Here is a 13,687-nt window from a genome sequence, read left to right on the forward strand (position 1 = left end):
CGACGCCTTAGTGAAGTCAAGACATCGCCCAGCTCCGGCCCTGACCTAATCACCGCCAAGTCATCTGAAGTGAAACACAGTCCAAACACCGGCTTCGTTCAAACCCAATCTCTTGCTTGCCTTCTCTAACTAGTTGCCATAACGACTTGACTTTTATTTGCCATACCGATACATCCTGCGAACCTTCTATATCTTCCCCCGCCGCCACCTTCCTCATGCCAGATGCGCCACCAGAAGCCCCGGAGTGGATCCGGACAGATCGTGCACTGCCAACTCGCCGGCATCGTGCTCACCGCACGGATTTTCTGCACTCAACCTGCTGAGCGCTTCGCTTGGCCAAAGCCACAACCCAACAGCCGGCTGGGCTTCGTCCTTGACAGCCACTTCCTGCTCCTCGCTCATGAGATCTCCCATCTCGGTCACCCATTGGCCGTACTCTTCCTGAAGGGTATCGGACCACTGCTGCCACGACCCCCACTCATTCTTGAGGTGACGCCGTGCCGATTCGTTATCGAAGGAGTTGTTGTGGTCCTCGGCGGCAGCGAGGTAGAGGTCGAACGAGGAGCTTGCCCGCTTAACGCCGAAGCGCTCTTCCAACTCCGTCCAGGCCCGAAACACCTGGTGCGGGCACTCGTTCGAGGGCAGCTGCTGCGTGTCCACGGCGACATGGGGGCGTGGATCGTTGTCGAGCCAGGTGAAGGTGGCGACGTCGGGGGTGGACGGGAGGTACCTGTGGCTGACGCATGCAGTGCACGCTACGAGGTTGTTGTGCCGCCGGCCCGGCGCCAACGGGACGGACAGAGCAAAATGGGCCTTGGAGTTGGGAAAGATCGGGGGTCCGGGGTTGCAACGTCCAATGTGACCGAGATTGGCGACGCGGAAGAACGACACCAGATTCTCGATGACCTGGGCAAAGACGGTAGCTCCCCTCTCCCAGCTCTCGTCGGCGACGGAGGGGGATATATGGTCCAGAAGGTCGTCCACTGTGATGCATGTATCGTCGGTCTGGGTGCTAAACACCTGCGCGCCTAGTGAAAGGCGTCTGATGCCCTCTTTTCTGGGATCCCTCGCGCGAAGGGAGCAGAGGAAGCCAACGAAGAGGCGTGCCCTGACCCGCGGGTTATCCGGGTCGGCAATATCCGGGTCTGGAACGGAAATGCCCACGTCCAGAATGTCGCGGTCTGGGCTCAGGTTAACGACAAGCTTCCGAGCGTCGTCGCCGCCGGCCCCGAAAGGCATAGGGATTCGGAAGACGGAAAAGTAAGCGCTCCGGGATTCGCGATTGACCCGAAGGATGGTGGGGAAGACGGCCGACCACGCCAGCCGTCGACGGCGCTCAATGGATTCGAGCCCAGCGTCGAATCTCTGATGGGCGTCCTCTATGACATGGTCGTTATCGCTGCCGTTGGCAATGTCTGCGGCGGAACCGTGGGTGCCTTCTGGGGCCTCGCCAGGCGGGATCGTCATCATCACCGACGGTTCACGCCCTGGCCTCAGCTTGACATAAATGATGCGATGTTGGAGCTCCCGGATGGAAATCTGCCATATCTTCAGCCTGAGCTCGACGGGCAACGCGGGGAAGACTGTGAACTGTCGATTGTTGCTGCTGCCATCCGAAGCAGTAGCCGGTAGCCCTTCAGCTAGCCGCTCGTTGAAGAGGGTGCGGTCGCGCATGATACACTCCATGCTGAAGACGATGGCGAAGGCTCGGAATGCCAACAGGGCGAGAGAGAGAGGGGTGGCAAGTGGTAGAAGGGGTCAACGCGTTCAGAATAAATATTCAATTCGACACGATCGTCAAGCAGGTTGCGCACCCCGCCCTAGCTGATGGAGGGGTCGAAGCTGGGCCCCCAGGCAACAAGGCGTCAGACGGAAGCGACGAGGCTGGTTCGCCTAAGTTTATCCAGCGCAGCTTATCGACGCTTTGGAATTCGTCGCTAGGCCAGACTATCGCCTAACGGTTTAAATGGCGAAATAAAACCACCTATTTTTCGGCACTTCCAACGTTTCATAGTCCAGTCCACAACAAAAATGCCGGTACAACTCGCTGCTACAACAACGTGCGTTGTAAAGCTTGCACCTAACCCTTATTCGCGCCAGTACCTGTACCTTCGAGTTACAATAACACAGGAAAGGAGTCGTCCAGAACCCGCACAACCCGCAACCGCCGCCGCAAACATGCCTCTCACCCACCTCATCACCCACCTCACATATCCATAGGCAGCAGCGTCAGGGTCGTCGACTTGGGCGTGACCGTTGTGACGGCGTACTTGCCCGTGATGCCCTCCCACTTGCCCTTGACGTAGACCTCGAACGGCGTCCCACTGGCAAGGGTATCTAGCGCCGACGTGAGATCCGGGTTGCGCTCCATGCACAGCTGCCACTCCCAGGGGTCGGCGTTTGCCCGCGCGTCCTCGCGGATCTCGTCGCACCGGCGAAAGTCGAGCCTGTCCGTCCTGCGCTCCCCCGCGCCCATGCCCGACTTGCGCGCGTTGGTGTTTGGGTTGTCGCGGTAGTTCCCTCCCCCGCCCCAGGCGGTGAAGCCGTTCTGGAAGCGCAGCCGCGGGACCACCCGGACCTTTGCCGTGTAGGACAGCGAGGTGCGCTGGTTGAAGATGAGCTGGTTGATGCAGCTGATGCGGTTGGGGGGCAGCACGAGCTTGGCGCTGGTGCTGGTGGTGAAGGTGGTCGCGACCTGCGACGAGTGCGTCGAGTCGAACTTTGCGTTGAAGGTGCCTTTGACGTTGGCCTCCCACACGTCCTTAACGCCCGACTTGTAGCCAACCTCGACGCCCGCGCTGATGCCCCACGTCTGTGAGTCGGTGATGGTCGACGTCTCGGTGCTAACGGTGCCGACGGTGACCTCGAGGGGCGTCGACTGCGCGCCGTACTCGGTCGTGTCGACCTTGACGGGCTTGATGTCGGTCACGATCGGCTTGCCCCAGATGATGTCCGAGATCTCGACGGCCCACTCGTAGAACTCGAGGTTGGTGCGCTCGTCGCGGCGGTAGCCGTCCGAAGGCGGCTCGCCCTGGTTGTTCATGCGGAACATGCGCATGTTCTGGCCCGGCTGCCCCTTTTGCGGGTCCGCCTGCGGCAGGCCGAGGTCCTGCGGCGGCAGCAGGGCCGAGGGGTTGCCGCCGTAAAAGTCGTAGCCGCCGCCGATCCACGACATGCCGAGGCAGCTGGCGATGGTGGCGCAGGGGGCCGTGATGCGCGATATGACCTTCTCCTGGATCTCCTTGGTGGCGGCGAGGTTGGCCTCGAGCCCGGGGATGTTGTAGGCGTCGAACCGGCGGACCGTCTCGACGAGGGCGAGGTACGTGGTCGTCTTGAAGATTTTCCACTTCTGCCGCGCGTCGTCGCCGTCGCCGCGCTTGCGGTTCATGTAGTCGGCCTCGCGCGCGTCCACCTCGCGCGCGAGGGCCACCTCGTTGGCGAACTTGTTGGCCAGCGCGCTGTCGACGATGGGCACGACGATGCTCGTAAGCAGCGCCTTGTTCCACACGGACACGACCTCGTCGTACTTTGACAGCTTGGCAGCCTTGCCCTCGGCGAGACTGTTTGTCAGCTGGAGGGTGCGCGTGTCGACGATGGGCTTGGAGACGGCGCCGCCGGGGATCGTGTTGTAGCCGCTGATGACGACCTTGAACGAGTTGGCCGCCTCGGTGCCGACCGCGTTGCACTTGGTCTCGATGGACGCCCTGGTGGTGGAGGCCGAGGTGAGCTCGAGATCGATGCTGTCAAGCCCGCGGTTATAGACGTCAATGACGAGCGGGACCTGCATGCTGAGCGCCTTGTCGAGATCGTTCGAGTAGTCGCTGCACGCCTTGGAGTACACATTGTTGAAGTCGGCCTTCTTGCCAGATACGAACGAGTCGAACTGGAATAGTGCGTCCGAGGTGACCGTATCGCTGACCTTGTTGGTGGTGCAGAACTCGGCAAGACGGGCCTGTCGCCGGCAGAGTCAGTAAAAGCAAACCATACGGCATATGTGGGAGAAGGGAGTAATCTGAACGCACCCTAATCGGCGAGGGGTCTGTGATGGCGCTGTAAGACGGCGGCTCGATCTTTGGTTGGAGCGAGTCCTGCAGCTGGATCTGGTAGCTGGCCTGCAGCCGCGAGGCGAGGGCCGCCAGCGCACCGCGGACCTCGTCGTCGTTGGCCTCCCACAGAGCCTGCTGCATCTTGGCCGCGGCCTCGGCGGCCGCCGTGAACTGCAGCTTCTGGGCGTCCCGGTCGGCCCACGCGTACTCGGCGTCGAGCCGCCTCGTGAAGTCGGCCTTGGCCGTGTCGACGAGCGCGGCGGCCTTTTTGGTGTAGACCTTGGACTCGCCGACCTTTGTGGTCGTCGTCAGCCCGGCCAGCCCCCCAAGCAGCGTCGTCATCAGGCTCTTGTTGACGTCGGCGGCCCAAACGGCCCAGGCAGTGCCGGCCCGCTCGTTGATGGAGGTCCGCTGGATGTCGACGGCCTGCCGGATGGCGTCGGCGTATTTGTCTGGGAGGCAGCTGGGGTCGAAAGTGTCGCCCTTCGCCTTGAGCTCGGCGGCCAGCTTGGTGGAGATGGCGCCGAGGCGGCTGTCGATGTCGGTCGGAGAAGCACGCACGTTATCCGCCGGGAACGCAGCTTGGATCTGGGCGGGGATGCTCTTGATGGCGGCTGTGAGGGCGCTGGCCAGAAGGGCCCGGACACGGCTAAGGTTTGTGTCTAGCAGGTTCTTGCGCGTGGGCTCGGCGGACTGCGAAGCCTGCCCCTGCGCCTTCTGGATGACGTCGGGAGGCATGTACGAGAGCGTCTTGGCCAGCTGGGTCAGTAGGATGGACACATCAGTGTCGAAGAAGGACGAGAGCATCTGCGTCGGTTTGGCCTCGTCCTGGAGGCGACTGGCGACGCTGGCAGTGAGGCTGTTGGTGAACTCGACTTGAGCCTTGTTGACGGCCTCGTTCTGGGCGGCCTCGAAGATGGATGGCAGGTTGAGCGGTTCCTGCTTGTTGATGGCGTCGGCAAACGAAGGCATGAAATCGGCGATGGCGCCGCCCGTCAGCGGGGTGCCCTTGGTCAGCTCCCTCGGAGTCACGAGCGCCCGGGATAGTGCGTTGCGCAGCACCTTGAAGTACTCGAGGTACTTTGGCTCAAAGTCAGACAGCAGCAGGAACTTCTTGGTGCCGTCCGACAGCGCGTCGCGGGCGTCCGACTTGAGCCGGTCAGGCAAGATGCAGACTTTGATCGACTCGAAGGTTGACGCCAGCAGCTTGCGGATATTGTTGCGGGTGGTGCCCACCGCGTCCGGGTTCTTCTCCTCGGCCATGAGCTTGTCGCGTAGCGAGTCGGCCGTGTCGTTGACGTTCAGGCGGAACTGATTGAAGATGATGAAGAGATGGCCGAAGATGGGACCCTTGGCAGCGGCGGCGGCGTCGGCCGTCTGCAGCCGCTTGGCCGCCTGCGTCATCATGCCGAGCTGGCCGAGGATCTCCTCGGTCAGCAGGCCACCGGTGCGGTTGTAGATAACGACCCGCGAGGTTACGAGGGCCGGGCTGAACAGGTTCATGTCATAAACGTCGCCCACCGCCCCCTGGCCCTCGGTGTCGACGAAGGACACCTTGATGGCCGAGTTGGCAGCCTCGACGACGGGCTCGCCTTCGAGCGACGAGAACTGCGGCAGGGTCACGACCCGGGTCGGGACGTAGACACCCTTGGTGAAGGTCTCCATGCCCGGGTACGTCGCGAAGAGCTCGGTGGTGGTGCAGCCAGCAAGCAAATTCATCAGGGTGCTCTTGCCTGAGCGCGCAGGGCCCATGACGCTGATCAAGTTGAGCGGCTCCTTGATCATGCGGACAAACTTGTTGGCCGGCTCCTCGACGACGCGCATGGCGTACGCATTGGAAACAGCCTCGCCCTGGTCGTCCTTGGGCATGACCATCTCGATCCAACCCATCGAGACAGATGCATCATCACCCAGGGCCGCCAGATGGGCGGCCGGGAGGACGCCGATGCCTGGGCGGGTGGTAAGTGCGTGGTCGCGGATGGTAGATAAGGGTGTCTCTTACCTGCCATGGCGGGTGGACCTAGTATAGGTAACGCGAGGGCAAGAGTCTGAGGGTCAGATATGGGCCGGTCAGTCTCGCTAGGTCGATGCTGTCGTGAAGCTGTGGGCAGTGGCTTGGAGTCCACAGCAGCATGGATGAAACGAGACTGGGGATTCGCATCGCTTTTATGCTTCTCACATCGGCAGGACGCACTTGGCAACAAGAATTGCTCGAGCTAAGAGTCGCATGGAAGACAGAGGCGACTGTGTGTGACCTATTACACAATAGCAGACGCGCCGGCCTAGAGTGATAAATATAGTTTAGATTTTGGCAACCTTGCCGTTTTTGGCCCTCTTGCGTTTAAACGCTTGCGAATAAGCTCGCGCCGAGTCCTCTCGTCCAGAATATCTTCTTGTTTTTTTTTTTTTGGCTCGGTGGCAGTGGGCAAACCCTTCTTCTCAGGGCTGTGCCCCAGCACCTCCGCGCCTGTCCTGCAAGCCTGCCCAGCTCCAAACTAGGATAACGAACGCCATACACGGACGTTGTACCAAGTCGTGAACTTGCACCCGAACATCAATCTAGACAAAATCAGACCCCACGCTAAGCTGGGGCTGAAGAGGCTTGCATGTGTTGGCCCGCTGCGTCGAAGCTGAGAGCCGAAGTGGCTGCATTTGTTAGCTCGCCGCGTGAAGGCTGAGGAAGCTGCATGTGTTGGCTCACTATGTCGAAGCTGGCGGCACTCTTCAAAGTGATTCGTGGGGAAGGAGCTGAGGATAGACACTAACGCTCGGCGAAATGGTCAGCTTATTGGTTCCTCAGTTTCCCCCTCGCCGCCCCAAGAGGTCTAGGCCCAGCCATTTCCCGCTGTCAGTTATCCGGCCGCCCTACCCCCGGGAAAGCAACGACGGGCGTGGGCATTCGAGGCCGGTCCGTCGCGGTAGGCCTTCCCTGGTAGGCGATGGTCAGAAACTGGACAGCGTCCTTGTGACCACGCTGATGCAGGAATTTCCTGTAGCAGTAATCCGCATCACTATTTTTCTACCGAAACCTTGCGCCTTCACGCCCACGACCGCCGCTTCCACTAGTGCGCCACACTTCCGACAGGCTGCAGTATCCCACCTCTCGACCTATCTCTGCCTACCAGCCTTTCGTTTGCTAACAGCAGTTCATTTTCGGCTCCTCCATTGCGCCGACCCATAACATGCAGATTTGGGCACACATACCGGACAACGCCCAGCAGACTGCAGGTTTGCTACTAGCCATATCTGTCGGGCCAGCGAATCCGCTCGCCCGGCAGCTGCAGCATTCCTGCCTTTCGGTGCAGTAGGCTTGTCTTGTTCCCCGCCCCAGGAAGTAAGCAGAACGGAATATCCCGCATCTTGCCTCCACTTGGGTAGATGGTAGGTACTTACACTCCTTGATGGTAGACATCCGTCACAAGACGGGGCGTCTGGCTTACAAGCGATCGCCCAGAGCCATGTAAGCTTTTGATAAGGTTACGTCTTAAGATACCCTCACGACCCCGCGCTAGCCGATGGAGGTGTTGAAGCTGGGCAACCAGGCAACAAGGCGAAAGACGGAAGCGACGAGACAGACCCTGGGGCTACACGGCTTGTATGAAGCAATATCGCCAATGACCTTGGTCAACGGTACAGCGTACGCTGACCCACCACGTCGTGGCTGGCCTCAAAAACTCCCTGTACAAGCGGGCAGCTACCTCCAATCCCTTGTTGAGCTTTCGACATTTCCATTTATGGGATGGACGTGTATCACTTCTTGCACAACGGACCTATCACTCCTTCGAGTCGACACGTTTCATGTCACGAGCTTTCCATTCCGTCTGCTTCCAGCCTGTAACCAAATACAAGCTTGTTCATCAAGCGACGCCATAAAAAGGCAGTTCCTTCCGACCAACCCAGTCAGCCAAATCACTCCACGCCGATAACGGGGAAAGCAACGGCCCAGGCTCAGCGACCAGGCTCAGCGGCGGGAGATGGAGTTGACCGAGGCCACCTCGGGGTTGACCTTCATGCCGGCCTCGACGTTGGCGGGGGCGTTGTTGCTGCCGCGGCGCTTCTTAAATACAAGGAAGGCGACGAGACCGACGACTGCGAGCGAGCCCACGATGGTTCCTACGGCGATGCCCGCGATGGCGCCCGTGGAAAGGCCGCCGGCGGAGGCGTTTTCGGTCGTAGAAGGGTTGGGTGAGCTGCCTTGGGGAGGGACGAACTCCTCCGATGTGACGTTGAAGCAGGGGATGTTGGACTTGAAGGCGGTGGTATCCACGAATTGCTAGAGTGGACGCAACACTATGTTAGCTGACATGCCATACTAATCTCACGTCCTCGGGACTAGCTGGGTAGAGACGTGGAAGGAAATCTGTGGGGTTATGGATCGGACAGGAAGATAAGTAGATGTAGACAAGACTTACGATGTCGGCACATGCGTAGAACGTTTGGTCCCTCCCGTCGTTCTCCGTCTTGAACTTGGAGCGATACTCTAGCTGGATAGTGGCGTTGTCGCCAGCCTTTACCGTTGAGGGAACCGCCGCGAGCCTGTAGCACTGGTGGCCGGCCTCGACCCTACCAATGGTGTGTGAGACGGCCTGCTGGGTGAAGTCGCTGTTGGATTTGGGGTCTGTTCAAGGCCGCGGCCATGTTAGTGTTATGATGTATGGTGTACCAGAGATCGGGCAGATAATACTCACCATTAGAGAAGGACAGCGAGAAGTCAACATCGTAGGCCTGTGTTGCGACGGACAGCGATACGGCGCCCGCAGCTGAAGGAAAAAAATATTGTCAGCCTTTTGGTGTTATCAGAGCGTGACAGAGACGACGTATACTTACTAAGGGGAAAGGGGGTCCGGTTGGTGACACCATGCACACTACCACAGGGGGCAGTGTTGTCGGCGTCGGCCGACCAGGGGCGGTCAGCGGGCCAGAGGAAGGCGACCGGGCCCATCTCGGTTCCCAGAGCACCAACCCCGTGGCCCTGCGTCTTGCTGTCGGCAGCAACGGCGAGGCCTGCGGCGAGAAGAGCAACTGAGATTTTGGACTGCATCTTGACAGTCTTGGAAATACGCCGATGTTTGTTGATCCAAGAGTGAAAGTGGAAATTTCGGCGCTCGAGATGGCAGAACAGATTCAACCGGGCTCCCTAGAGATTAAAAAGGCGGGGTCCTGGACGTGAGGTGCACGAAATGCCCATAAGACATGGGGGCGCACCTCACGACGTTTATATATTGCCGAAGGCAGCCCACGGGTGGGAAAACCAGACTAAAGCCTCTCCCGCCTGGATACTGCCGAGCATGCAAAGCTAGAAGCATCCCTTCTGCGATGAATCAGGAAGGTCAAGCGATAGGTGGGATGGTTGCCCAGAGGATGGAGGGCTGCTGATGGAGGTCGTTGCGGAGCTTTGACTGTCTGGTGCGCTGGTATCTACCAATGATCTGACTGGGCTCGCATAGATTCCCCTCCCCAGTGCTACGGCGTGAAAAAGAAAGGGTGCGGTGGCCAGTGTCGATATCAGCTGCGGGTTCTGCCCAGTCTCCGTCTTCCCCCGGCGAGAATTGGCTGCCCACACTCCTCCAAGGAGGGCTAGAGGCAGCGCTGGCGCGTATGGTGCCTAGAAGATTCATCAGGGTGGTACCACTTTGCTGATCATGGAATCCGGGCCAGTTATCTTTGCTTTCGGCAGCCGCGGACGGACGAACTGGAGGGTGGTGGCCAGCTGTGACTCGCCAACATCCCAGATCCCGCAGTTGCCAAGTGCGACCATTTAAGCAGGGGCGGGAGAAGTTGAGGGCGCGAGCGGAGCCAAGCTAGGTGTGTGGACTAGTTGTCCCGATGTCGTTGCAAAGATACGTCGACTCAGTGCGGCGTGGTGAGCATCAATTTTTGTGATCCATTCGCTCCGAGACGACGAGCAACACTCTACGAAGCGACCTGGGTAGCCTGCCATCAGGTAGGTAGGCCGTGTATACTCAACAGCGTCAGCCTTCTGGTCGTGGCTCTGACTGCAGCTCGTCCCGCGATGTAAAGGAGCGGCCCCTCACTTTCACTCTTATTGGGATTAAAGTTACCACCCGCGTGTGCATGAGAGCCGGCTCGATAGGGAGTCCTATCCCAGCTTCCGAGAAATACCGCAAGCTGGATCACGGCAAATATTCTCAAATGCAAAAACCTGGCTAGCTGGCCACTGGGACACGGCTTCGAGCAGGGCCGTGTGGGTGGCCGAAGGATTGGCATTACACGGTTAAACCCTACCTTGGGACAGGAAGCTGGAGCAATGCCACCCCATTTAAGTGCTCGGTCGCCGTACAGGAGGGGCACCGGTCTGGCTGGGAAAACTGGCTCTCGTCGATGGTCCATCGTGGGCCATCCTGGTTTATCTAATGGTGCTATGCCCAATCTAGAATGGTCAGAAGCGGAAGCGTGGATAGAGTCCACTTAATCCACGGTGATCGTCAAATCAACTCATCTAATCTTATCAGATCATATGATTAAATCTGAGTGGGGATGTACCATCGCGATTTTCGCCAAGTTCTCCCAAGACCAACCCTTCCATGTTTTCTCTTTCTCGTGTTCGGCATTAACGGATGTCACCAAGAAAAATGGCCTCCGATGTTCGGCCGCACCCCTGGCCACCAAGGTAAACGCATTTACTGGCCAACTCGGGCCAACATCTGACTCTGCTGCGAGCTGATGCCCATCTCCTCGGCCTTTACCCCTCGCTACGCTTCTCCAACCCTATTGATCCGGTGAGCGCACCACTACAGGAATCCGCTTCCATACACCCTTCCCGCCATCCCCTTTTCGTTCATGCCACCATCCCGGCCATGCATTCCACATACGATGTAGACCTAGTGGGGCTGCATAGTTCGGGGCCGTTCATGTACCTGATTCCTCAGAACCTATCGGGATGTAGGCGCTTACAGCTTCCCGGTAAGGGAGAATCGAGTCCAGTTGAGCAATCGAGGTCCGCATTTCCCGGTTTGCTCCTACTATGCTGTCTTGGCTTCCTACATAAGGCACGGCAGCCACTTTCTTGTTTCCATTCACTATTCTTCAAGCCACGGGTTGCCTCCTCCTCTACACTCGCTTGAGTCGTATTCAATACAGTCTGCCCGTGCTCGAGTGTATTTCTTCGGCGATTCTCTCTCTCCGCCTACAGCAGTACATCAACAAGCCAAGATGGTCTCCATGCGCTTTTTCGTTGGTGCCGTCCTGGCTGCTGCTAGTGTCTCGGCTGTTACCATCGAGGACCCTCTCGAGATGGCGTCTCGCCTCCTGAAGCGACAGGAGCCCGGGAGCCCGGCATATAACTGTCACGACACCTGCGGTGAGTTCGCTGCGGCGGCCCTCGAGAGCGCCCCTGTCTTCGTCGTACATGTCCGTGCCATTTTTGACTCGGGTAGCTAACATTGCATCTCCCGTGAACAAGGCCAGGCACTCCGCCAAGGCCGCTTCAGCGGCGACGCGCGCTGCTCCAACGACGTGTTCAAGACAAACTACGGGAACTGCCTCAAGTGCGCCGGCCCGGAAAATGTCAACATCTGGTCTATGTACGGGAGGGGCCTCGAAGCCTTCGGGCGCGGCTGCGGCCTCTCCACTACCCCGGCCTCGGGCAAACAGGACCCGGTCCCGCCCGCTATCCCCGCCGTCGGCCCTGCCGGCTCGGCGCAGTCCTCGACTCCCGCGCCCACCACCGCCCCGGCCACTTCAACCCGCCCCCCAGCACCGTCGGGGAGCGTCAGATCTACCTCATCCAGCTCTGGAGGAAACTCATCCACCGCCGCCGCCACTTCCACTGTATGTCGGAATGCAACCCCCTCCCTTTTTTGCCCAACGAATCCTCTACTGGGTGAAAAACGCACAAGCTAACGTTGTTCGAACCACAGTCCCGGCCTTCTTCCCCGCCCGTCCCAGCCGGCGCCGCAGACTTTTTGCCTAATGCCGGGATGGCTGCTCTCGTCTATGCTGCCGTATTTGCCGCAGCCCATATGCTTTGAGTGTTTGGTTCGACGCAGAGAAAACAGGGGGTCGATAGGGAAATAATGGCATTAATCTGGCGAGAAGGAGCGACGAGGATTATTTGTACAAAATAAAATGCACTATCCAGCGCCAGATCATTTCAATCCGTCGCGCGCGCGCGCGCAGCAAAATAGAACATCCGCCGCAAGGGAGAAATCCAGCCAGCCAAGTGTTGAAATCGGGCGATTGAAAGCAGCTTGACGGATTGGCCCGAAGCAAGATGTGATCTACCCTATCTTTGCCCGATGTGCCGATCCAGGGCGCGCCAATGCGGCTGTCTCGAGATCGCGACGCGAGCTGCTTTCCCGAAAGAGCAAGGTTCCTGGATATCGATGGCGTCACCAACCACTAATTTGTCTTGGGGACTTAGGACCACAAGGTTTGGAGCATTTGCATCATGATGATGACTCTCTGCCGACGAGCGGTCTAGAATGATGTTCGAATGGAATATTTAAATCGAGGGAAAACGATGACTTGGACCTAGCAAACACAGGAATATGGCAGCTTTTGCAAACGTGCATGGATGACCTCTATGAACAATTGTGTTTCTCCCGTCTTTTTTTAGAGCCCCCAGACACACGCCAGCCACAATGAGGCCATCCCTCGCCACTTTCCTGCTATCGGGCGTGCTCGCCAGCTCCGCGGTGCCGTCAACCTGGGACGGTGAGTGCTTCTACCCGGCCGCAGACATTGGCTTCGAGCTAGACTCGTACCTGGGCCGCTGGTATCAGGTTGCAGGGACGATAGCACCCTTCACGGCCGGGTGCAAGTGCATTTTTGCCGAGTACCAGCTCAATGTTAGTGGATGCACACAAGGACACTCCTCAACGGGGAAATGGGCTGGGATTTCGCGGAAGGTGGTTACGTCTTGGCTAACTATGAAACCCGCCCGGATTCAAAACACACAGGATAACGGAACAGTGCAGGTGAACAACACATGCGAGGCCCAGGGAGCGCCCGTCAACATCCTCGGGAGCGCCGCGCCGGCGCATCCGTCCTACGGGGCCGCTGGTGTCTTCCGCGTGCAGTTCCCTGGACAGCCTGGCCCCTCCTGCCACGGCCCCAACTACATCGTTCAAGGTGCGTTGTCCTTGGGAAGGAACCCCTCCTGTCCGCCTGCAGTCGATGCAACGAGGCTTACTCCATTAATTAGACTATACCGGGGACGTTGCAATCGTGCAGTCCAACAATTTCAGCACCCTCTTCGTGCTCAGCCGCGAGCAGAGGCCACCGGCCGCCGTTCTTGATGTAGGTGATGCGCGGGGTGTGTCCCGGTTGTCCATGACAATCTGCGGGTGTCAGTGCTGACACGGTGAAAATTACCGAAAATTATAAAGGCATGGATCGAGCGCGCAGGCCTGCTCGGGTCTGATTTGAAGCAGGTTGTCAAGACTGACCAGGAGGGCTGCGCCTTTACTTGAGAGCAACCGCATTCACCAGTCTCCACGCCAAGCATTGTTTCGCTGGCTACGTTGATCAAATCTCTGTTTACAACAACCGGGTGACTCCGGTTGACAGGAGCCAGGCAGTCAACGAGGGCAAGGCGGAGAAGTCGAACAACATAATAAATATATACTTTCTTTTTCCTATTCACACTTTACCCTGGACTAATGCAACTCGCAACGCCC

At 58.7% G+C, this 13,687-nt stretch overlaps 5 protein-coding genes across 5 annotated transcripts; 2 read left to right on the forward strand and 3 right to left on the reverse strand.

Moving 5' to 3' along the window:
- Positions 1-213: 213 nt before the first annotated feature.
- Positions 214-1,674, reverse strand: GGTG_05660 (hypothetical protein; the record flags this gene model as incomplete). The annotated part of the gene is made up of 1 exon (XM_009223465.1): positions 214-1,674. The coding sequence occupies one exon, from the start codon at positions 1,672-1,674 to the stop codon at positions 214-216; it is 1,461 nt and encodes a 486-aa protein (XP_009221729.1).
- Positions 1,675-2,206: 532 nt separating this feature from the next.
- Positions 2,207-6,055, reverse strand: GGTG_05661 (hypothetical protein; the record flags this gene model as incomplete). Its single annotated transcript, XM_009223466.1, has 3 exons — positions 2,207-3,952; positions 4,023-5,995; positions 6,049-6,055. The coding sequence occupies 3 exons, from the start codon at positions 6,053-6,055 to the stop codon at positions 2,207-2,209; spliced, it is 3,726 nt and encodes a 1,241-aa protein (XP_009221730.1).
- A 1,184-nt stretch (positions 6,056-7,239) lies between these two features.
- GGTG_05662 (hypothetical protein) lies at positions 7,240-9,263 on the reverse strand. The gene is made up of 4 exons (XM_009223467.1): positions 8,874-9,263; positions 8,735-8,806; positions 8,459-8,664; positions 7,240-8,319 (listed from the first exon to the last, which is right to left on the reverse strand). Exons 1-4 carry the CDS (start codon positions 9,085-9,087, stop codon positions 8,008-8,010), a joined length of 804 nt encoding a protein of 267 aa, XP_009221731.1. The 5' UTR covers positions 9,088-9,263; the 3' UTR covers positions 7,240-8,007.
- A 1,246-nt stretch (positions 9,264-10,509) lies between these two features.
- Positions 10,510-12,255, forward strand: GGTG_05663 (hypothetical protein). The gene is made up of 3 exons (XM_009223468.1): positions 10,510-11,367; positions 11,470-11,837; positions 11,927-12,255. Exons 1-3 carry the CDS (start codon positions 11,220-11,222, stop codon positions 12,035-12,037), a joined length of 627 nt encoding a protein of 208 aa, XP_009221732.1. The 5' UTR covers positions 10,510-11,219; the 3' UTR covers positions 12,038-12,255.
- A 297-nt stretch (positions 12,256-12,552) lies between these two features.
- GGTG_05664 (hypothetical protein) lies at positions 12,553-13,480 on the forward strand (the record flags this gene model as incomplete). Its single annotated transcript, XM_009223469.1, has 4 exons — positions 12,553-12,856; positions 12,968-13,139; positions 13,213-13,307; positions 13,397-13,480. The coding sequence occupies exons 1-4, from the start codon at positions 12,650-12,652 to the stop codon at positions 13,478-13,480; spliced, it is 558 nt and encodes a 185-aa protein (XP_009221733.1). The 5' UTR covers positions 12,553-12,649.
- Positions 13,481-13,687: the final 207 nt, after the last annotated feature.

Source organism: Gaeumannomyces tritici (genome assembly GCF_000145635.1).
Source record: "Gaeumannomyces tritici R3-111a-1 unplaced genomic scaffold supercont2.3, whole genome shotgun sequence".
Classification (NCBI taxonomy): Eukaryota; Fungi; Ascomycota; class Sordariomycetes; order Magnaporthales; family Magnaporthaceae; genus Gaeumannomyces; species Gaeumannomyces tritici.

What these genes read in the sequence shown, in the direction of transcription:
- GGTG_05662 (XM_009223467.1), bottom strand. Translation starts at nt 9,087, where the DNA reads ATGCAGTCCAAAATCTCAGTTGCTCTTCTCGCCGCAGGCCTCGCCGTT. An exon ending in CCGGACCCCCTTTCCCCTTA is followed by an intron (nt 8,807 to 8,873) that starts GTAAGTATACGT and finishes TTTTTCCTTCAG; the next exon opens with CTGCGGGCGCCGTATCGCTG. An exon ending in TCTACGCATGTGCCGACATC is followed by an intron (nt 8,320 to 8,458) that starts GTAAGTCTTGTC and finishes CGTCCACTCTAG; the next exon opens with CAATTCGTGGATACCACCGC.
- GGTG_05663 (XM_009223468.1), top strand. Translation starts at nt 11,220, where the DNA reads ATGGTCTCCATGCGCTTTTTCGTTGGTGCCGTCCTGGCTGCTGCTAGT. An exon ending in TAACTGTCACGACACCTGCG is followed by an intron (nt 11,368 to 11,469) that starts GTGAGTTCGCTG and finishes CCCGTGAACAAG; the next exon opens with GCCAGGCACTCCGCCAAGGC. An exon ending in CCGCCGCCGCCACTTCCACT is followed by an intron (nt 11,838 to 11,926) that starts GTATGTCGGAAT and finishes TTCGAACCACAG; the next exon opens with TCCCGGCCTTCTTCCCCGCC.